General features: G+C 35.4%; 1 protein-coding gene across 1 annotated transcript in view; it reads right to left on the reverse strand.

Annotated features, from left to right (window-relative positions):
* LRP1B (LDL receptor related protein 1B) overlaps positions 1 to 18,979 on the reverse strand; it is a 1,837,899-nt gene extending 1,818,920 nt beyond the window's left edge. The window contains exon 1 of the mRNA XM_034642051.1: positions 18,451 to 18,979. Within this exon, the coding sequence (XP_034497942.1) occupies positions 18,451 to 18,640 (190 nt within the window). The 5' untranslated portion in view covers positions 18,641 to 18,979. The remainder of the gene's footprint in view (positions 1 to 18,450) is intronic.
* Positions 18,980 to 25,504: the final 6,525 nt, after the last annotated feature.

The following is a 25,504-nucleotide window of genomic DNA, read 5'->3' on the forward strand; positions in this document are numbered from 1 at the left end:
TTTAGACTTTAGATGATTTCTTTTAGAGATGACTTTAAAAAGCCCACCTTAGGTCCACTGAATTATAAAGAACATTTTCTGCACATCTTACTGTTCAAAAGTTCTTGAATTAACCATAGTGAACTACAGAACTACTTATTTTAGGTCAATTCTTTTGCTCCTCACTAACTTTGTACCAGCAATTCCCTATGTTTAGAAGGTTCCCATCTAGGACAGCGATAGCCTACATGATATATTTATGCTAATTAGAAAAAGGAACCCCCCTCTGGTCCAATGTAACCCCAGACTAGGGCACAAAACTTGGTAAGCAGAGTGAGATGTGGACGTCATTCCTCCCTACCATTCTTCTGCCTAGTCCTTTTGCAGACTCTGCAACAGTCCTGGTCTTCCTAATACAATTTCACTGGCTTCTAAGAGTTATTAAGTGCCACTATAGGCAGTAAATGTAATATATACAATAAAATATAATAACTAGCAGTGACTGTGAGTTGGTGATTTATATATCTCTATTCTATACTTACAGCTCTTTGAGCTTTTTTGCAAATAAGCATAGAGTTTCAAAGAGATTATGTATCCCAATGTAACACAGCTAATAAGTGATAAAGCTTGGATTAGAACCCAAACTGACTGACTTCAAAACTTAATCTATTAATCTCAACCATAACGTGTTTTGTTTTGTTTTGTTTTAGTTTTTGTGTTTTTGTTTTGTTTTATTTTTTAATTACTGGGAATAACACAAGTTCCTGGATCTTGTATGTATTTTTCTCTCCTTATACTGGAGTAGTAGAAAGCACAAGACGAGCTTGGGACAAAGAATTTGGAGAGTTTTTAGAGAAAAAAAGCTTTTTGCCTGTGGATAATGTCTTTATTTTGTTTATTGGAATATTTATAACCTACTAGAAAGATTTAAGAATGGTGTCTTCCATTTATATCATACCATATGGGGGCATGTTAAAACAACCAACCAACCAAAAGGAAACAGTCATCTGTTACAATGGGAATCCTAGGATGAAGAGTATTATTCTGTTCATAGAATGAATGCCATTTTCAAACATTTTCATCATACAAGACCATATAACAGAATACATTACAAAAGCAACCATTATTACTACTACCCACACTAATAAGCTTTTTAAAATTGAGTGCCTACTATAAAAGGACACTTTGTAGGTATTTTCTCAAAACCTCAAGACTTTATGGTAGATATCACTGCATTTCATATATAAAGAAACTAAGGTTTGAAGAGATAAAGTAGCTTTCAAAGATAATACAGCTAATAAGTGCGGTCTTTTCTTCTACAACAGTACACAACATTACTGCCGAGCATTTCAGCAAGGCCGAAGCTATAGAACACTTCCTGTCTCTCTTAGTGTTCGCATTATTAATTCTACTATGTATACATATACCTAATGTCATCTAGGAAATATCTGTCCAGAAATATTCAATTGGAATCTAGTCTAGCCTATAGATCTAATATCCAATTTATAGAAAACGTTGGTGATACAGGACCAAGATAAATAAAATAATGAGGACATAAAACAAATTCAGAATAATTGGCAGAATCATTTCAAAAGATAAAGATCATGAAACAAATGTGATGGGGTGCTGTTTAATATAAATGAATTAAGAGACAAAATAACAAAGAAAAAGCATGATCTATCATTACGTAGTATTTAAAAAGAAAAAAAAAAGATTAAAAAAAAACTATAAAATACATTTAGGGAAAACTGGAGAAATGTAAAATGAGCCAGGAAAATCAAACAAAGAGGATGGTACATGAAGGACATAATCATTTTTGCTGGAGGAATCAGGGAAGATGTCATGGGATGAGAGGAATCTATTCAATGTATTCCAAGACATTGCTCTGTGATTTTTCAGCCTATATTGATTTCCGCATTGTCTTAAACTCTAACCTTAAGAACAGCATTTTTTAATAAATATAGCTAGGTAATATTCTGTAATTGTTTCTTATATGTAAACCTCTTCTCTCCAGGATTTCAACTTCTATTCTTCTAATGGGCTCTGCAGTGCTCAGTACAAGACTACATAGCTGACACTCAAGTAGATTGAGGTAACGGATATTTTTGTAGATACAGGATCTACAAGTCCTCCTCCTAGCATTGCATATGTTAACACAAATCAATATGTACTGCAATAAAACTCCAGTGTAAAATACAGGATTAAAGGATTCTTTCAAGTTAGTCGTAGCTCCATGCTCTTTTTGCAAAATTCAATCAAATTAGATGCTAATAAAAATAAGTTTGCCATTAGCCAGTAGGGGGAAGAAAGATCCTTCAGTGGTTACAGAATACAGCTTCGACACATTTTGGTAAGGTGGGAGTCTTTATGCATTATTCTCCTTATTTTACCAGGCAGGAAGTAGACACAGAGAGAGGCTAAGTGACTTGCCCAAGGACAAAGAGTGAGTCAGATGCAGAGCTGGGAATTGAGCCCACTTCTCCCGGTTCCCAGTGTACAGCTTTTCTCAGCAAGCCATAATGCCTTTCAGATGGATCATTTCCCAAAATGTATTAAGTTGTTAAAAATTCAATATGGGTGTTGCATTGCTTTCCAACTAGTTCTGTTTCTCACTACCTTCCTAGAGCTATTATCAGAAGCTAAACTGATGGTTGGGTCAATAATCTCACATCTATATTTTTTTAGACAATATGTCATTAAAACTGGATATATCCAAGCACCTAAGATGAATCAGACTCTTTGGAGAGTGAAGTTGTGTTTGGCTTTTTTAGCAGGTGGGGGAGGATCCTACAGTGAGAGGGAAAAAAAAAACTGCAGCTCAAAGTTAGGAGAAACTGAAAATGATCAGGAAAAACAAGGCCTCAACAACCATCAGAAAGGCTTAAAAACAAACAAATACAAACTCCAGCAATGTGATGTTCATGGTGGCACCATAAAGGAAGAAAATTAAAAACTGCATACCTTGGGGCGCCTGGGTGGCACAGCAGTTAAGCGTCTGCCTTTGGCTCAGGGCATGATCCCGGCGTTATGGGATCGAGCCCCACATCAGGCTCCTCTGCTATGAGCCTGCCTCTTCCTCTCCCACTCCCCGTTTGTGTTCCCTCTCTCGCTGGCTGTCTCTATCTCTGTAGAATAAATAAACAAAATCTTTAAAAAAAAATGCATACCTTGAAAAAGTGGAGATCCTGGGCCTTTTGAAAAGATTCTAGACACTTGTTTTTATACAAAGCTATTTTCATTAGTTGGAATTTTATCCATTGGTTCATTGGTTCATCTTACCCACGAGTCATGGGCAGGAACTACCTTTTTTAATCACAAGAGACTGATACTATGCTCCCTATTGTGCTACCTAAACCAGAAATGGTAAGTAGGCCAGATACTAACACCCCTACATGTCTTCTGATTTGATCACTGGAAACATCACCAACTCATCACTGTCCCCTTTACTAAAGAATCCAGACTCACCTAAAGAATCTCTTTCAATACAGCAATCTGAATAATTACCAATCAGTCAAGATTTGTCCAAAAGATCAAACCCATTCACCGTCTCTGGCATATGCATTTCTATTCACGGCTCATCCAAAAGACAAGGTACAAAATCACTATAGGCCCATGGCCTCACCTGCCAGGTCTGATCAAAACCTTTGCAATCATCCCTTATATGACCTATGAATTATAAGTCATAAGATTTACGAATTATCTGAATTAGACCATCAACTCCTGAGGGCAGAGATTCCTTAAAAAAAAAAAAAGTACCTAACAGGTTTTCTGAGAAAAGATCAATAAATATTAATTGATTTTATAAAATGTATGCACTTTTTAAAGAAACTTTGGAGACAGCTATATTTTGAATGCCTTAAAAAGCATCATTACCCATAATCACACAAGTCAGCAGATAATTAATCACTCCAGGGATTACTGTATTAAAATTAAAGAACTGAGGAAATGAGGGGCACCTGGGTGGCTCAGTCAGTTAAGCAGCTGCCTGCAACTCGGGTCATGATCCTGGGGTCTTGGGATGGAGCCCTGCATCAGGCTTCCTGCACAGTGGGGAGTCTGCTTCTCCCTCTCCCTCTCCCTCAGCCCCTCCCCCTGTCCATGCTCTCTCTCACATGCACTCTCTCTCTCAAATAAATGAAAGATTTAAAATAAAAAATAATAAATAAATAAAGTTACATTAAAAAACTCGGCAAAATGATTTCTTTTGGAACATCAAAACATATCAGTAAAGGAATTATTCTTGCAATTGTTTACCACCCTTAAGATAACCTTATGACACCGATGAGAGCACATCCACCTAAAACTGTCTGAAGTTCCAATACCCCATGAAATTCTCTGGAGTAGCAGTTGATTCCAGGGCAAAAAGAGGGAGAATCAAGATAAGCTTCAATTATCTGACTGGGTTAGAAAAAAAGAAAATGCTCAAAAAAGGATAGGTGTATCTCGAAAGGGCACAGTAGCCAATCTGTAAGACTTCCCAATGGCCAAAAGTAGAACAATTTAAGCAAGAACATAAACAATGATACTACTGAATTATAACACAAATAATAAAATAAATACCTGTGAGTCTATACTGATGGAAGGAAAGAAGGGGGGGGAAGAGAGAGAGAGAAAGAAAGAACAAAAGAAAGAGTGAAAGAGAAAGAAGAAAGAAAAGAAAGAAAGAAAGAAAAAAAGAAAGAAAGAAAGAAAGAAAGAACAACTTTTCTTACAGAAGAATTCCAATTAATAAAGTAGAAAGAATTAGGACATCATCTCATCTAAGTGATCAAGGTTAACATCACCAATAATAAGGCATATTGACATGGATCTCCTGATACCACAATGAAGAGGGCAGATTTCTTATGCGACATTCTAGGCAAAAACATATAACCATGAGAAAATCTCAGGGACACCAAATCGTGGGACATTCTACAAAGTAACTGGCCAGGATTTTTCAATTGAGCCCAAGTCATGAAAGTAAACCAAAGACAGAGATTGTCACAAATTGGAGGTCTAAGGAGATATGGCAACTTGATGCAGTGTTGAATCCTGGATTGGATGCTGGAATAGAAGCATTTCATTAGCAGATAAACTAGTAAAATATAAAGTCTATAGTTGAGTTACTAATATTTATTGTACCAATGTTAAATTTTTTGTTTTTTGTTTTTGTTTACAATATGTTAACATTAGGAGCAGCTAAGGGAAGGGAATATGGCAACTCTCTGTACTTGTTGTGTGCATTTTCTGCAAGTCTAAATTTTTTCAAAATAAAAAGTAGTTTTAAAAAAAAGCCAATTCAAATAGTCAGTTTGGATATACTAATTCTTATGTCAACACAGGTATGAAATCTAAAGACAATGCATGGAAATACACACTTAGCTCTTATTAAGTCATGGCTTTCCTAAAGAAAGGGAAGATAAAACGCAAACCTAAATGTGATTCCATTTGTGTCTCAGTTAGGATCATACCTCTGCAAACTTTGCTTCACTATATTTTTCTTCTCCCTTATACTCTTTTCATTTTTTATTCCTCATTTTTTTTCCGGAGAGAGAGAGAGTACAAGGTGAAGGGGAAGGGGAGAGAGAGGATCTTAAGCAGGTTCCATGCTCAGCATGGAGTTCCACACATGGGGCTCACTCTCACCACCCTGAGATCATGACCTCACCTGAAATCGAGAGTCAGACTCTTAACAGAGTGAGTCACCCAGGAGCCCCTCATTCCACATTTCAATAATGATGTGTGTAGCACAGCAACATTGTTTTCACCAAATGGCTGTTATTTACCATGTAGAATATTTTTCATGAGGTCCCTGGAGTGCTGAGGCTGACTGAAATCATCCACATAGCATGTCCTCACCATTATTAAGACAGCTTTATTTCTTTGATCACTTTCAGTGGCATATTTCTGTTTCAAGTCACAACTGGGTCTAACAGCATCCATTTTTTGCAGGGTCTTTAAGAATTTTCTCTGTACCCACATTCTCTTCCCCCGATTCTGCTTTTATGTCTCAAAGGAGAGGGGAAGTTTTGAAGGCACAGATGCAGGACACTGTTGAAATTGATCTTTGATATCCTTCTCCCAAAACCAGGACCTATAACAATTATGCACTCCAAATTTCAAGGCTTTATGCTCAGCTCTCTAGGGCTACACTTTGTTTGTAATGCACCTAGGAAAATGTCTTTTGCTGTGACCCAGTCCAACCCTATGCTGATGCCTGCAACTGCAAGACTCCACAGTGGGTCACAGGCTGTCAGCTTGGGTGTTCAATTTATCAACTTGTGTTTTTGACCCCTCCTATATTATTTCTTGTGTGTGTGTGTGTGTGTGTGTGTGTGTTGTGTGTTGCTTTTTATCTTGACCAGCAATATTTAAAACTTAAGGCATTGTGCATAAAAATCCAGATTCTGGGACACTCTTAAACTATTTAAAGGTCAGGCAACCCTTAACTCACATTCACCCAAGGCCACAATCTGCTCCAAATATCAACTGCTCCTTTGGACAATGTGGGTGTTCTCTAATTTACATGTCACCCGGGGCACCTTCTGACTTACTGGGTGTTGTATGTATGCATTTATGTTTGTAAAACTTGCCCTATATCTTGCCCTTTAATTCATAAAGTTCAGTCAAATATGTCTAAGTGCCATTACTTAACATGATGAGCAAAGAGGTCTAGGCAGACTTTTCTCTGAGTGGAGATCTCAGAAGCCATAGGAAACCTATCTCTTTCTACGTAACTATAGAAGAAATGTGGCCTATCATTCGCTCTCACCTGGGAATGGTGGAGAGGGAAAAAAAGGGAGGGAAAAGGGCAGGATTGCTGCTTCGGGTTCCTTTATATGATTTCCTGCTCTTTAAGAACATGTTATTATTGTATATTGAGTTCAACACTCACATGGTGACTCTTAAGGGACAGTTTGAGACTTGGCGATAGAGCCGTTACTGCTGCATTTCACAGGAAAGAGAGTTTGACTAATCCTCTTTGGCATTCATCTCTAAATCTTGGTGAACTCAAGTAGCTTCAATCTCTGAAAGTTTATTTTTGACTTAAGTGATTTTCTTGCTATTGCTAGATTTTTCAGGTGTCTCGTCAGCTTAACTGTTATCTGAATAAGCTTTGTTTATTTTCCTTGGCTCTTTATAGCAGGTTTAAATCTGTTCCAAGGGGTCACAACATTTCCTGCCCAATGCCTTTTATTCTGAGCATGCAGTCAGTAATTATTTCTTGCTTTACCTATAATATAAATAACTCCCTTATACTCATTTTGAACTTTTTCCCATAGTGCTTTCCTTATGAAAGAAAAAAAACCCTTCAGCAGACCTCCATGTGATGTGAGCAGAGTTCTAGTCAGGGAGCATAAATCATGCCTGGTACTCACAAATATACAAGTAACCCTTCCTCTTCCTGCTGTTTTCAATTACTCAGATTAATTTATTTAAAACTTTTTGGCACCCCTCTGCTAAAGTACACAGCAAACAAATTTACAGTGAGTCCCAAATTAAATATTAATGCAAAATCTTTCAGCCTCAAATTTCATTTGGTTCAGTCACTCAAAAATTTAATAAAATTTTGGTGTTTATTTCATATTTAACTTATTTCTAGGCAAAATGTTGATTTTACTACTCAAATTTTGGAGGTAAATTATTAAAGGGGATTTTGACAATGGGAATGAAAAATGGAATGAACTTAAAGTCATACACAAATTCGATTTCTGCACATGCATCTAGCAAATGTCTACTAAACCTGCATGTTTACACAACAAATAAATTGATTAAGATCTTTTGTTTCAATATCGTTTTGTTGTTGCTGTTTCCATACCTTATTTCTAAAACTTTAAATGCCTGAGCTTTGGCTCTATTTTAAGCTAATGTCTTTAGCATATGTCTTCCCTTCCTTAATCAAAAGATGTATCGTGTTTGAAAACTAAGAAAGCAAGTTGTCTTTTTAAACATTCTATGGAATAATCATGTAGCTTTTCCAGGGTAATTTCTCTGAATGAAGTGAAGTATTTCCTCCACAATGGTGCTGCTAGCAACATAAAGTAAACAGTGTCAAAAAGGTTGATTACTCCCACTTGCTTTTTTGGCACCTGTATAACTGAAAAAAACTGAGTAAGAATATTTGGGGAGCTACGTTTGTACTTTGGAAAGCAGATTTGAATATGAAGTTTTAAAACCAATCTCTGACTCCTTCGCAAGGTAGATAATTGGAAAGAGAGCCAAAAAAGAAAAACAATAAAAAAAAAAATCAATGAAATCAAATCCTGAAACAATCTTTAAATAACTTAGGGTGCAGAGTAACTCACTTAGCTTCGTATTTCCTTCATACACTGTATTCCTTTCTTCATTCTCCCTGAACTTCTAGGCTCTGATATTTTTTTTCCTTTTCCATCACTTTATATTAACTTTCTCTCTCCTTTTTCTCAACTCTTTTTCCTTTCTATCTCCAACAAGAACTCAATAGACCCAAATGGGTTTGCTTTGTAGCCATAAGCAATCTTTCCCTGAAAATCCAAACTTGTACAATTGTTAAACTAGTGTTTCATTGCTTGTCCTGGTTTTTGTTGTTTAGTTGTTTCTTTCTCTAGTCTTATAAATCACACTGAATGGTACACAGTAGTTACTGTAACCGTGATTCAATGAATGTGTGGATAAATACAGAATAATCCAAGGGCCCTGGTCATAAATGCTTACCCAGTAGATTTTCCACCACTTACTGTCACTACCCCCTTCCTTTCCACAGTTTTCTTGGAATTTCCAGGCAGGATAATGAATACAGCCAATAGCAGCACTCTTAGCAATTTCTTCCCTTTAATCAAATATTCATTAGTGGGAAATTGACTATCAGCATAAATTCTTCTCAGCCATGTCAAGAATTTGGGGACAACGAAAATGGGTTCTTCCTTGAAAAATCTGAAGATTTTAAGGAAAAAAAAATTGCACAAACGAGTCTTCATCACATAGGCCAATGCTTATTCCTTCTGCTGTTATATTCATTTAGATTAGTAGAAATAAAAGAAAAAAATAATTACTGCCATTTTTACTAATGCTTAGAATATCATTAAGTGGATTATTTTAACTAAACCCCCAAAGAATACTATGAGTCTGACTCTACTAATCCCATTCTACAGACTGTAATAGGAAAACATGGGGTAATAGGGAAGACGGTATTAGTAATTCTGAAAAGGTAATAAGGCAAGCAATATTGCAGGGTCTATATGTGACCATCACATGCTTTACACTGAGAAACATGTTTCATGCAAACCAATAAAAGATGCTGCAAAAAGGGACGCATTCATTATTAAATAACCTTCACTGTTAACCTTTACCTTCAAAGATAACAGTTTGAGGCTGTATTTAAGGATACAGCCTTATCCTCACAATATATTGACTGGTGCTGCATTCAGTGTTATAGAAAGTCTTCCTAAATTAAAGATATGAGTTGCTCCTCTACCTGGTCCTCATCTACACTGTTATCTCCTCATTTGAGCCACCAACATCTCTCTCCAGAACAATTCTGACAACCCTTTAACTGGATTACTGTATCCCTCTTATCTTCCTTCATTCGGCAGCAAGAAGCATGAGCTCTTAAAAATTAAATTGTGTCATGTCACCTCTGATTAAACATCCAATTGCTGCCTGTTATAATAATAACAAAACCCAAATGCCTCACCCTGTCCTGCATTGTCCCATGTGACCTGTTCTGGCTTTACCATAAATAAGCCTTTTCCTACTCATCCTCTTTCCCAAACACACACAGTTCACTTCAAACACACAGACTTTCTTTCTCTCTCTAGAATACCAAATTCTTGACTCTCTCTAAAGGGCTTGCATGGAAAACTTCTCCTTCAGAACTACTCATACTTGTTCCCTCTCATTCTTTTGTCTCAGCAAATAGGTCACTCTTCTCAAAAGTCCTTCTGTGATTACAACCACCAATTACTTATCTCAATTACATTACATTATTTTTTATTTATTCTTAGAAAAAAATATTATTTATTTGTTGATTGTTTCTTCCTGCACTAAAATGGAAGCTAAATCAAATCAGTTACACTGTCTGACTTGTTCACTTGCGTTATTCCCAACTTCTAGAACAGTACCCGGCACATATTTGCTCTACTTTGTTGAATGAGTGGATATGTAAGTGAATGACCACGAACCACATGGACTGGGAATCATGTGATTTCAGTAGGGAAAAAACTAAAAAAATTAAAGCATCCTGAAAATGTAAGGGACTTCTGGTTTTATAGTGAAATACAGGATATAATGTGTTTTCACATACATTATCTTCCTTGCTTTCATGGAAGGTGTAAGGGACACCACTTTGTCTCTTTCATGGAATTGGTTGGAGTGATTTTCTGTAAAACTATGGTGGTGTTTTCACAGGCACCTAGATTAAAATACACATAAAAGAAAACCCTCATGCTCTTCAGAACTTTACGTTCTCCCAGCAATGAGCACAAGTGAAAAGAATGGAAAAAGTGCTAAGATTTTGGTTCTTACACTACCAGGATTAATCTCAAAATAGTTGACAATATACTTAACAAGTGCAAATAGGAAGAAAACATCATAGCAGGGGAAAGAACTATATCCAAAGATGGACAGATGCAGAATGTTTCAATTCTAAATTCTTCCTGTTCTTAATGTTGGCCAATGTTGGATTAAATCAACGTATTTTCCCCCAAGTAAGATTTGTATGCCACTAACATCACATGCCATCAACATGGTGCCGGCGAACTGCTTGTTTTTTTGTTAGAATAACAACAATACAAGGACTCAGCAAAACGGCCTGAATTCTGAGTTAGTAATTCTATCTATAAATCTTAGTTATTTTTTTAAACACAATCTGAGAAATACGAATGCCCAGTAGCACGATCATAATATTTTCACCTGAAGAGTCAAAAATCTCACCCGAGCTGGCATCGTTATCACTGTACTTTCAAGAGCTTAATTATGAGAAAATGCCTTAAAAATTAATAGAGTTGAATAAAGTGGAATATTTTAATAAAGCATACTTGCTATTTTAACATTTTCATACCAATAAAATATACCATTAAAAGCTTTAGGAAATGCACACAAGGTCTTAGATAATCTAAACCCAAATCTTTTTCAAATTTCTAGAATGCATATTTTAGCAAAAGTCTGAGGTTCCTAATTGCCTTAGTTACTTGGCTATGTGGATGGAAGTTTTAATAAATCATTGCTGTCAATGCACTCTTACAGCATCTTTGTTCTTCCTCTCCTTATACATCCTAATTTTTAAAGAAAACAGACCATTCTAAGCCCATTTCTGTTATCAGCTTTATACCTACAGTTTTTCTTTTTCACAAATATCTTAAAATACCCTTGGAACACTCAAAGCAAGCAACCACAAGTAAGTTTTACTTCTCCTCTTCTCCCCCGCCCCCCATTTTTTAGCTATCTTTTCTCCTTTTAAGAAGAAAGGGCTACCATGACAAATTGTCATTAAAGAAAAACTCAGCGGTAGAAAAATTCTTAAGGAATTATGTATTCATATTTCTAAAGTTAAGCTGTCTTGGAAGTCTTGAAGGATGTCAATGCAATGTGGAAAAGTTAGGAAGGAATGTCCTATTGATTGTAAGAATAAAACAAGAGACGATCTGCGGTACCTTGATCTTACCTAAAGAAGAAACGTATTCTTTCTACTAAAATGAGGTCGTGTTTCAACAATACCTGTCTTTGGTCTGAAGGCTAAGCCAGCCAGGACAATGAGGTGCATGCATCTCAGGAAGGGATGTCTGACTGTTAATAAGAATGCATTGTGAGATAAAATGTAATGCCGGCATCTTAGCAAGGCAACACGCTCTATCTTCTTCAAGTTTTTTTTCCTTTTTTCTCTTACTTAATAAAGTTAGAAGAAATCTCATATAAAAAGGTACTTTCTCAACCCATTTTCTATAAAGGATATAGTTATAATACGAGTCATGTATAAATGGAAACTTTCATACGTACATGATTATATCTGAGAAAAATAAGATTAAGCAGATGACTGTACAGTAAGAATATATTAATTGAATTAGCTTTCATTGTTTCTATAGGTAAAGACACCTTTGACAAGTGTTGCATATTTACAACTATTTTGGAATATTTGAAAAAACCCAAATAAATCATTCAACAAATATGAGGGCATAGTTATTGAACAATGTAAGTAACACAATCATTACCAACTTAAGCATTAGCCTTTTGCACTGGTGATACTTGTAAGAATCTGACCTACTGGGAAATCAACAGCAAATGAACGGGCCCATTTATTTAACTATGCCATCGCATTTTTTAACCATAATTGGACATCTAATTGCAGACTGAAACTAAGTTAATGTGATTGCATGAGAAAGTTGTTATAGTCACATTTATAAACACACTAAATCTGGTCGTCTATTTTATCACTGCAATGGTTTCTACTATATATCCTGTGTTGAGAGAAAGTCATAACTTTGAAATAATATTTAGGAATATATTTTAATTTTTAAAATATTTTACAAAATGAGAAAAATAAATTCAGTTAATAAAGCCAATAAAGAAAAAATAAATTTCTAATTACTTTCAATAAAGTAATTATCTGATTATGAATGAATTCAGAGCATATACTGATTTGTATTTTAATAGTACTTTAGATTCTTACGCTAACCCATGATAAAAATATATATTACTGCCAAAATATATGAAGTTTCTCTGTTATGACAGCAATAATGGCAAAGGTACATATTACTCTACAAAGCATAGAAGTTAACTGTCATGCATAAGTCTTTAAGGGGAATATATTGTTATTGTTGTTTTTCCATAAAATTCAACTTTAGGCTTTTAATGCAAGATCAGTTCTATTGTTTTACCATATCTGACTGCCTACTATCTAAAACTTTGATTCCCATTTAGTTACTAGTCAGTTTCATCAATTAGTGTAGTCAGGAAGCTCAGTCAAAATAATTGGGTTTGTATAGAGATAGCCTAAATCAATAGGATGGAGAGAGAGACAGAAACTATATTTTGCTATCACTGAATTCAGAACAGAGCAATAAATAATACATATTTTCTAACTTGGTCTTGTAGCAATGCCGGGGGGGAAAGGGAGGGCACCAAATCATTTATGAGGAGAAAATATAGATCTAAAATGTGAAGGCAGCTTATAGCAGAAAAACGTCTAATAGAAAAATATATATATAAATTTTGGAGGTCTAAGCTTAGTTGTTCTGATTATTGAAAAATTTTCTGAAGCCTTCATTCCCCTTTCTATAACATAGAAGGTTCAGATGTACTTGGAGATATTGACATTTTATTTAAATGAGAGAGCACAAAATAATGAGAACAGTAATTAAATATTATGGCAAGCACAATACTTTTCAAAAGCAAGTGAGGTAGAAACACTCATTGACACACGTGGATTAGTCCAAAAGTAACTTTTTAAAACTGTAATTTTTAGAGATATGTTCACAGTTTTGTATTTAATATTTAAATAATAGAACCTTTTATCTCCCCAAGGAACTAACAAGCTCTAAAGATTTCCGTCCTAAATAAAACAACTGGAAAATTTCCCCAAGGCCTACAGACGATTAGATTTGTGATTGGTATGTGGCAATTTCATCCCTATGCATCTAGTTAATGGGTTTTTATATAGATTAAATTTGGAGAATAACAATCCACAAGGAAATGTTAAATAAAAAGAAAAGAGAGGATTAAAAAGTACCCCAGTACTTTTCCGTTTGATTTTGTCCTCCCTTCCCCACCAAAAAACAAACAAACAACAAAAACACCTTGTTATTTGTACTCTCTGCACATCAAGGTAGTTTTTTGTCATTATTCTTGGATTAAATATGGGGACCAAGATTTCTTCTTCTCAGGTAGTTTTTGAACTGCCTAGACTAACATGACTATTTCCTGATAGAAGTTTGGTCGGGTATATATTCTGGTTAACTCATTATAAGAGTACTCAACCTTTCACTTTAGTTTTGTTTAGCATTCCAGCTGCTAAAAACATTGTTTCAAATTATAAGCATGGAGGGCATCATAATTACAGGTATTTCAAAAGCAAATGCATTTTAACATTTATATCCTCCACTATTAGATTTTGTTACAACAAAATATTTGTTACATTGGAAATTCATCATTAGAATATTGCATGTTGGGTGTTGGGAGTTGAAAAATAATTGTTAAAGTTTTTCCAATTCATATTTTTGTTTTTCAAAGAGGCAATATCACAAAGATAGACATAATTTTCTGGAATTTGAGAAAATGAAAGTTTCGTATAAAAAATCTATCTCTAATTTTCAGGATGGAGTAGTGTTTTTAAAGGATGTTTGTGCCAAGGCAGCCATTTTTAAATAAGATACATATACATAATCTTTATAGAAGATTTTAAATATATATGTTATGTTATATATATATATATATATATATATATAGTGTATATAGTAAGTGGGTTGCACTCATTGCTAAATTAGTTTAATGACATCATGTTGGTACAATCATGTTTAACTTTTAGCATTAATTCTACTTTCTTTGAATGCACCTATCTAAAATGAAGACAAGTGTTTCCTTTGTACAAGAATTGTTTTGACAGACAGCTACAGAAGATAGAGAAATCTTTCAATACATCTGGTTGGTACTTTTTACTATACAAAATCCCTATTACAAGGAAGGAATTGAAGAAAGGGGAGTGCATATTTCATATAAGATGTAAAAATTAATAGCAGAATCATGAAAATATATTGATCACAGTAATATATAGAATGGAGGGAAGATACAGAGACCCCTCACCACAGCCATCATTGTAGAAGACCAAATCATGTTCAGTCCAGGTAACTTTAAATGGAGCCTATCTTTATGGTATACCCAAGGCTGGAAAAGAAAATGATAAGGCAAATAGCAAGAAATCAATGTCCTGGATCCAGTACACTTTCCAACTAAAAATTTCTGCATGTCTCCACCATGAATGACAACTAGTATTTAGAAAGTGTCATTCGTACTTAAGAATATATTCACCATATCACTCATCCCCCACTCTTTCTAAGATAGACTTCTTTCACTTCTACTTTAGAAAAATCACTTCCATCTTAATAATTCTAGTATTCTTAACACTTGAGTTTTCTGCAATATTTTCACATTGATGGAAGTTTCTTTAAATTATTTTTATACTGCAAACATTTTCATAAGATATTTACTATGAAATGAGAAGAAAATAATTATTTTAAAAATTAGTATTTTGTCTAAAGATACTTTAATCTCTTCTTTAGGAAATACTAATTTGGATTTAGTCTTTTCGTAAATTTATCATTTGGCTTCTTCCCCATTTTTCTTTCCCTCACTTACTCTGTTCACTGCAACTCACATTCTTTCTCTTGTTTTAACACATTGAAATTTTTCTTTGTTTTTCCATTGTCTCCTTCCATTCTTACCAGTTTCAATTTAAGCTTGAGAAAAGAGAAAGAAGAAGAAATCTCAAAGATTACAGAGACTTCTTCAAAACAAAACTTTTATGTTTGTGGACTACAAAGAAACATGGATTGCAGTTCATTCTTCTTTAAGGGAAGGAAGATTAAAATTTTGACACACATGATTGCCATTTTTCGATGGCTTTATACACATATACATTTAAATGATTAGAACAGCATGAACTTTAATTACTTGAAAATATGTTTCCCCACCTTATCAGACTCAGGAATTTAAAAGAGACTAGTTTTAGGTTTCTCAATCCCCTTTATTTTCAGAAAATTTGACAATTTAAAATACACTTCCTTTTAAGTCTTAATCCCTATCAAGCAATACTTTGATATGATATGACATTGTTATATGACACATTGGTTGATCCTAAGTGAATATGATTTCGCCTTCACGTTTGCTGTTAAGAGTTACAAAGATGTTTCCTTTTTTAGATGTGATGAAATCTAATAAAAACTGACATGCATATTAGCTTAACTCTGTATCAAAATCAATATAAACCAAGAAAATAAACAATGTGGAATCAGAAGGACAAGTAGATGTGTGTAGATCAAACACAAGCAAATACCTTAAAGTATTCTTCTGTTTAAAAAAAAAAACAACTGTTTGAGTTTATGCTCATAAACTTACAAAACAAGGAGCAACACAGGTAGAAGGTAATATAACCATTTCTATCTAGTTCACACAGTTTAAGAAGTCACCTATTTCCCAATATGTATTTGGAGAACCTGAAAGTGATTTCTCATTTTCCAGCATGAAGCTAGCTCCTATACTAAAAAACACACCTGTGCAATTCACATGCCTATTTTATTCTTCAAGGACAATTGACATAAGCCTGTGCAGAAAGCTACATCTCATTAACCTCTTTCTTGAGTTTATATTCCCATATCGTCTGTTTCAGCATTTCACTGAGGAAAGTTTGTCATAATGCAGCAGCACTTTCTTTTTTAACTTTAAACAAGATTTCTCTTTTTTTCCCCTTTTTCCGAATTGGACCCACCCTTTTTACTTTTGACAGATAGCTGTGACAATTTTAGCTCCTTTCTAACAGGAAAGTTGTGCTAAATATATATAATAGTGGCAAAGTGTTGGTCTACAACTATTTTTACTTGTGCTATCTTATAATAGTACTTTTTATGCTGACATGATGATATATGACACTATTTCAATTCTAGGAAAAAGTAACAATCCTTTTCCATATGCCCTGTTTATATCTTAGATGTCCCTGTCCCTCATGGAACTAAATTTGCAACAAATTGTTATCCTTTTAGATATTTAGTTTTCTATCTCAGGAGAAAATCGGGGGTCTATATGTTTAACTTTTTACGATATATACAATTCTCTTGAGGTATTCATTCTGATCATTGCAGTAACAACTCTCTCCCTCATAAGCACATCCAAAATCACGAGGACTTAGCTCTAGATGAGGTCAAATTTGCAGAGACTGGAGACTCAATCAGAAAAAGCCCAAGAGCAGGAGTCTGCAGTGCCATTATATTTTGCTAGCTCACAGGGCTGAAAAGCTTCATTCTGTTCATCTGCTCTGGTCCAACTTCAAAGATTCTTCCTAAGAAAGGTTGAGAGCTGATTGTTCCAGATCAAAGACATCATCATTTCAAGTTAGAGCTATGTGCTTCCATTTTATCAGTATAGTTTTCAACTATTCCACACCAACTTCAAGGCAAGTTAAGACAAGTTTAGAAGCTATGTGGTTAGGCGGCATGATATGTTTAAAAGATTATCACTCAGTTAATGTCAAATTTTCTAAAGGAACTAATATTAGTCTCATCACTGGTAAAGGAAATGTGTGAGCACATTGTAAAGACTATAATCTGGTTGCCAACAGCAGGTTGGATAGAAACACTACAATTCATTCTTCTGTTCTTTCCTATAATGAAGCAATAATTTTTAGTCAACTCATAATTTGCCTCATATGAACATAGTCACTAAATCTCCCAATGCAACATTTTGCCTATTTACTTGACATTGGGATCCAGGATCCTCCAGGATCAGATTCTATCTTTGTTACTTCTCTTTTTTCTCATTAAACATTATTGACAACAACAAACCAAAATATCACTAGATATATATATATATATAGACTAGATCTATGATACTCCTGGTTTTACTCTAGGGAGTTAACCATTCTAATGCCAGTGACACAAATATTCATGCACCTTTTTCCCCCTTTTTTTCATCCGTGCAACTGTTGTCAAAGATTGTCAAACTTGCACAGGGATTCCTGGGTTTCCAGATCAAAAGTTTACACAATCTAGGTTTATTAACTTCCCACCTCCTCTCTCCTCTGCTCCCCATACACATTCCCATTTAAACCTCTACCATTCATTAGCTATTTGGAAACAAACAAAGGCAAAACGCCAGTGGTGGGTAAACATTGTCTGGTATCATGAGCTGTGCCACAGACCTTCAGAATCAAAAAAGTCAAGTTCAAGCAGGTGCCTGAGCCCAGAAGCGCCCTTAAAGCCTAAGCCTCTCCGCTGTTTACACGAATCTCACTTGAGTCTGCCTCAGGAAGGGGCTACAGAAACGAAAGGGGCTTGAGCCGGCGCTTTCCCCCCTCCACACACCCTGGGTGCAGCAGGTAGGGAAGTTAACCACGAGCTAAGTTGAGGGAGCACACACAACGCGGAGAAGCCGGAGCCTGCAAAAAAGCTCAAAGCTATGAGAGTCAGCACAGAGGAAGACTTAGAAAAGCGAATTCTGATCCCAACATCTGCAGCGCTTGGGTTGCGCGGGCAGAAGCGCGCAGTCAAGTCCAAACGGTCCCAGCGGAGGACAAAATCAGGACTGGTAAATGGCCAAAGAAAAAAGCTGGGGGTGGGAGGAAGCCGAGGACTCCGGCACCTGGTTCGGAAGTCGCCCACCGCACCTCTCACCCGGAGGCCAGAGCACTGTGGCCAACCAGTCCCGGGGAGCGGAGCCACAAGGACTTAAGTTTCACACTCACTTATCTAGAAGCATCGCCCAGCAGGAAAGCCGAGAAAGAAAGGGGAAGCCGGGAGGGAGTTCTTTCCTTACCTCGGTCGGCTCCCACGGTCAGCACCTTGGCGATAGGCAATAATCCCGAGAGAGTGAGCAAGGCGAGGAGAAACTCGGACATTGTGGTCGCTCGGTAAGGAAGCCTGCGCTGGAGACTGCTCCGCGGCGCCTTCGGCCCGGCGGCGGCGGCGGCGGCGGCGGCTCGGAGCCCCGAATCGAGCAGCGTCATTTACAAATGTCACTGGAAATTCTTCAGCTCAATGAGCCCAGCCACTCCGCCTTCTCCTGCCTGAACAGGATGTGGAAGGTGTACGGATGCGCGCGTGTGGGAGAGAGATTGTGCGAGCGCTAGCGAGCCGCTCGTGTGTCTTGACTTTTCAATGCAGGGTACGTCTGATCTTACATCACGCAAAGAGGGGCAGTGAGAGATGCCAGCGGATGGGAATTCACTGATTAATCGCCGAATCCACCACACACCCCTTCGTCGTCCACATAAATCACATCTATTACTTAGTAAGAGGCATTTAACACAACAGGAAAATACCACCGCAAACTGAGAGCACCACAAATCACAATTATTTCGGTCTCCTTGAAGGGAAAGTAACTCCAAAGCTGGTTCTGTAGGGATTTTGGGTCTTTAGAGAAGGGGGAGACTTCTGCATTGGGCTGAGCCAGCCAGGCGCCTAGGAAGCTCCGCATTTAACAGCCAGCTCAGAATTATCAGCTGCAGCGCTGGGATGCTTCTTTCGGCAAAGCAGATTCGATCCCTTCCCTCCCTGGAAGCTTCCTTCCCGGGAAAGAAGGACAAGCCAAGTAACTGAGCTTGTCTTAGGGAAATGGTTTCCTCTGCTCAACACACAAATGCGAAGCTTTCTGAATTGCTCTTTAACTTTTATGCTGAGTAGCACCTGGGGACAAAGATGCAAAATATAGTGACTCGGCAGAAACAAAACCCAAAACAATCCCCCAAAGTCATTACCCCTTGCATAAGAAGGAAAAGTGAATGGAAAAAGATCCCTAAGCAGGGAATCATAGAGCAAGGCATTGGCAGTTTGTTTTGCAGTGGATTTCTCTCTTTAAAAGCGTTCGTTGAACCATTTTAAACATGGGTTGAGGATTTTTTTTTTTTACTGTTTTTGTTTTGTTTTGTTTTTCTTTTTGCACATAGTACAGTTGTAGTTTAAAAACTTTCCCAAAACATCTGAGGCATAAACATCAATCAGTGGAATTAAAAAAAAAAAAGTTGTTTGTATGACCACTTGAGTTTTTAAATATGATCACTCAAAAACCTAAAATTTTAGTTAACCATTCAGAAATCAGTAATTGAAGGCTTATTTTTTCCTTGTAACATTCATAACTCTTGCCTAAGAACTAAGGTTGAAAAACGTTTCATATTTGATATTTTGAAACTTGAAATGGCTGTAAGGGAAACTATAAGAAAAGAATAAAACTAAGAAACAAGATGACTGAAAAGCAAAGGAAAGATACCTTAAACACTCTGTGGCGTTTACTGGTTGAAACAATACAGATGAATGCCAGCACTGTGAGCTAACTGTTTATGAGAGCAGAATTATCCAGAAACATATTTGAATGCTCCTTAGAAGACATTAAAATTAGACTGGATCAAGGAACACAAAGGTGACTCTAAGGGAAATTGCCAAGAATAAGTGAAATTTGCCATTCTATACTTAACACTGTGATTATAAAATATGCCCTTTATGTCATTTTTGCCATATTGTAATTTTTAAATTTGATGTTCCCTTGTATTTCAAACCATTTAGTGTCTAAAAAGATGACTCCTTCCACCTTTATGTTTTATTTTCTTCTAAGTTGTTATGTGTGTAATTTCACCTAGTCATTTTTACTGCTTCACAAAAAGATGTACCATATAGGAAATATAAAAAGGTATTTTTGCTATTTTACTTCATACTAAAAATTCACAAACTTTGGACTGAGTGGCAGAGCTCAAAGAATATGGGGCTACAGTAGGGGAGGAAGGGTAAATTTAGGATGATACTCAAAGTAACAAATATTTCTTTCTCAAGTGTCCACAGACCTCTGCATTCTATGAAATATTTATTCTTTCATTGGGATGAAGTAAGTAGGTGTCTTTCTGACATGATCCCTTTCAGTCAACTAGGAGGTCAGCTATTAGGAAACCTATATCCACTTAAGTCTTGGCAGTAAAATGAGGAGTGCTCACAAACCATGCTAAGGACATCCAGATTCTGCTTCTTCTATACTATCACCACCAATTACCTCCCATCTCAAAATTGCAAAGTAGAAAAGAAAGTAGCAGGAACAGAACAACCAAAGACTTACCAGGTACTCAAGTTCTATGACGGAAAATCAGTGACTCATTCACTTCTGCAATGTAGTAGCAGCCCTGACTTCCACTGTCAACTCTTAAAAGGGAAAAGTTACGAAAGATAATCAGAGCAGTGAATACCCAGAAGATTTTGTATTCTAATGAATATTCTAAATATGCTACATTCTAAATATGTAGTGTCTCCTAATAATAAAACTACTAAGTAAATTAGGCAGAGTAACAGCCGTACAATCTTTTACATCATTTGCTTTACTTTTTAACTGTCCTGAATAGAAGAAAATCAAGGATGCATTGTCCACACATTATGATCAGAAAAATACAGCAAACCAAAATTCCTTTTTAGTTATCACCAATTTGCCATACATGAATGACACATGACTCAAAATTGAGGTGTAAAATTGTGGAAGAAATGGGTTAGCATACAAAAAAAAAGTTTTAGCTGAACAATGAAAGTGATGACTTGTATTTAACATCAACTGTGAATTATTCTCAATTCTACCTATAAAATAAAATTTGGGACTTATTTTAGGAATGTGAGTAGATGTTACTAACAAAGACCTAAATGGTATAAAAACTCTTCACAGTAATTGGGTAGAAGAATGGATATTTAAGTATGTTTCAGTGGTCAAGTAGACATAACACATGCATTTAGATGCATGTCAAGCAGATTTTTTAAGACAAAAATTATAATAAGAAATAGTTTCATATTACAAATCCATAAAAATACATAATAAACATATATAATATTAAAATTAATAGATACATAGTTATCATTTATAATAGATATATGATCTAAAACTAAAATAAGGCCAGTGTCAAAATAAAATTGGATAAAATTGTCTCACATCAAATCACTTGCATATTGTAATTCTTCATTGAAAATGACCAACTCATCAAAAGAGATAGTTTTTATGAGAATCTAATGAGGTTGATAAAGGTATAGACCAAATTAGAGTTTTAAAATTAAATATTTTTTCCACGTTTCGAATGACCGTCAAATTATAATGGACTATAAATAAGGGAAACATAAGTATAATTTTCTATGAAATGCTTTTATTCCCCCATCATATATTCTTTAGTGAAAAAGAAAATTAATAAAGTATATTATTAGTGAAGCGAGAATAGCAAGAGTTACTGCTCAAATTCTGTTTGTTTCTCTGGCCCATTACAATTTCTTCATTCTAATCAGAGTTATTAACACTGACAAGTCAAATAAATTAATTCATTAAACTATAGAATGTTATGAAATCTTTCATTGAGATAAATTAAACAAAGTAGAACCAATCATTCTTACTTTCTGGTCTAAAACAACACACGAATATTAATTATCAGTCAGCAGTAATCTTATATTTCCCAATTAAAGCCATGCTTTGCATACATGTGATCAAACATCAGATTCCATTTCTGCTTACTTGATTATATTCTTTGTGCTGTTGGGCTGTTTTTTGTTTTTGTTTTTGTTTTTACCATAGATAATAACAAGTCATGCACTACACACCTGAAAGTCATGTTTGGGGAGGGTTTATGTCTGAACAAACCAAGACCGATAGTCTGTCTCATGAAGTGTGTGTAAAGGAGAGTTGGCCTGAGAGCCAGGTTGCTAGGATTTTCTCCAGCTATCATTCCAAGGGCTGCTAGAGTGCTTACCCCGCCTTACCACACAGAAAAGTTGCCAGGCAGCTGCAGACACAGGATGAGAAGGAAAAGGAAGGAATTGGGGTGGGGGTATACTGAGAACTGTTAAAGAAACATTATCAGTACTTAAAGTTGAAACAGAGTTACTCTGGACAAAGGCACTAAGAAAAAGAACTTTAGACTCATTTTATTTCTCAAACTACAGTATTTCAATGCACATTTTTAACTGCTTTCCTTCGAAAGTGTGCTATACCTGTTTGATAGCATGCTGTTTCAACTGAGACATGGGGATTCAATCGAGATAAATAAGAGTTTGGTGAAACTTTATTTCCTACCATTTGAGAAGTATTAGGAAGTATGTACACCTAAGAAGAAAATGAAGTGTCATTCAAGTACCCAATTAAACCTGGAAAGTAAAAATATTTCCAGGCAAATTAAGTTTTTCTCTTTGCATAAGCCTCAACTTATCTTTACCGTTGTTATCTATAATCACATTAAGATATACATGTTGCAGTGAAAAGCACAACTGATAGTCAATTACAAGTTTCAAAGGATAAATAATAAAAGCTCTTAATATTGATTTGATTGTTTTACACGTTCTCACGTTCTTTGACTCTTGTTTGACAAACTTTGGACAATAGGAAGGAAATGAAAGGAGTTTTTACCGACTTAGACAACTTTATCAGGCAACAATTGTGAATTCACATAGGATCAGAAGATGAAAAGAGGACTGGAGAAAGTCTGGTTCAACTTTTATTCATTTGTTTATTTTTATTGTAACTACTAGTTGGGACCCTTTTAAGCATTTAATCCACTTTATATTGAATAATTTCCTATTTTATATCCAAATGATAGTTTTCCTGTTTACTTTATATACAGTCTTCACCATTTCACAATTTCTAACCCCCTAACTATACCATCATTTTGTATGGGCTTTCTCTTAGAATAAGTACCCAGAGACAATTTATCTTACTGCTTACTAATGACTTTTTACTTCTTCTCTTGACATTGTTTAATCTTTCCTATATCTGTTGTTCCCTGATCCTTCTGCCATGGAACACATTTCTATATCTGAAGTAAACAGGATAGTGCAATGACAAGGACAGGGATTAGGTACAGGCAACTGACAGAGAACTGAGAAGATGGGCTACCAGAATTATAGAATTATATTAATTGCACCTTATGTATACTTTAATAAAATGAACTGCTGTTAAAATGTAAAAAAGTACTTTGGACCTACTGTAACTTTGGCCAAGTTTATTGGGGTTTTGTTTGTTTGTTTGTTTGTTTGCTTGCTTGCCTGTTTGGTTTTCACTTTAGGGGGAGATAGTTTTGCTTTGTTTTATTGAGTATTATAAGAAGAGTATCTATTGTTTTCTATTCCTTTATCAGAAATCTATTCCTTTTTTATTCCTTATACGGTAAATTTAAAAATAAAAACAAACAATAAAGAGAAGCAAATAACAATAAGCAAGGAAGAAAGAACAGAAAAGTAAACCTTTCTTCTTAAGTGTACCTTGCTTAATTGCCACTAGGAATGGCTCTTCAGAGGCTGTCAACAGCTCCATTTGGGCATGGTACCTGTCACAGAGTAAGTACTAAATAGGTGTGTGGTAAATAGAATACACTTAGTGATGAGTTTTTACTTTTTTTTTAAGTTTGCTTTAAAGAATACCTATAAAACTAACTTTTCTAAAGTATTATTTATTTGTTCTAAGTAGAAAAATTTATTTCTCTCACATAGGGAATGTTTCTTGGCCTCTAGAAGTGTTTTTCTATTACAAAAATTATACATTTAATCACAATAAAAACTCAAATGCAAAAAAGGAGCTCTCTAGTCCAGAAGAGAATGTCCTAGTTTTGTGTCAAGCCTCTCTTTGTGGGAAGAAAAATAGTGACATTTGGACCTAGATATATTTATCAAGATTTGTGAAAATGTGTGATTTTATGCATGAATACTGGCAAAGTTAAATTATAGCTGAAAGACCATTAAATGCTTTTATGATGTCCCATCGCTACATTCTGCATTGTCAATAAAATTTACCAAAGGGTATCATTCACATCATTCTGCAAACCATACCATGTAGCAACAACAACAACAACAAAAGAATGCTAAGACATTATTCACAAGTACACAATAGAAAATATAAAAGAGACTGAATAGTCATGTTTAGACATAGGATGACCAATAATATTTTTGGCTACTCAGTCTTTCCTTGTGATTAAACGTGTTGTATTTCTAAAAGAAGCATCAGTTTTATACTTTTAGGTGGAAATCAGTCCTGATTTATTCCAGTTTAACTTCCTGTTTTTTCTTACCAAAAGAAAGTGAATGCAAATGGCAAGAAATAGTTTTTATGCTCTTTACTGGGCTTTGCCTGAAAACTGTATTACAATTATATGAAAAAAACATAGTGAGATATATATATACATACACACACACACACACACATATACACGTATACATATATAAACATAGCATATATATATATTTGAAAAAACATAGTATGTATAAATATATATATATATATATATATATATATATATATATATGTATATCTCCAGAAATTGACCTACATTCAGGGGCTATACAGGATAAGTCAAAGGAATGTTGATATTAGTCTTTACTATTTATCATTATCTATCCAAAACTGAGGAGATAATCAACTTGGACATTTCTATGAAGGTACTTTTAACTGCTGTGAAAATAGCTCAGAAAAGGTAGTATACTTTGTTTTTCACGTACAATAAAATATATTAAAGGACAAATAATTGGGGTGCTTGGGTGGCTCAGTTTGTTAAGCATCTAACTTCGGCTCAGGTCGTGATCCCAGGGTCCTGGGATGGAGCCCCTCATTGGGCTCCTTGCTCAGCGGGGAGCCTGCTTCTCCCTCTGCCTCTACCATTCCCCCCACCTCATGCTCTCTTTCTCTCTTTTTCTCAAATAAATAAAATATTTTAAAAAATAAATATTAAATATACTTTTTAAAAATAGGACAAATAATTTCCATGCCTGAATTTGGCTGAGGAGTTTCTAGAACAAAACATGGTCCAAGCTGTAGGTTACAAGTGAAAGCAAAATATAGCTTTAACAATCTTATGGAGGCAACTGCCAGTCTGGTTTTGTAG

Source organism: Ailuropoda melanoleuca, chromosome 2, assembly GCF_002007445.2.
Source record: "Ailuropoda melanoleuca isolate Jingjing chromosome 2, ASM200744v2, whole genome shotgun sequence".
Lineage (NCBI taxonomy): Eukaryota > Metazoa > Chordata > Mammalia > Carnivora > Ursidae > Ailuropoda > Ailuropoda melanoleuca.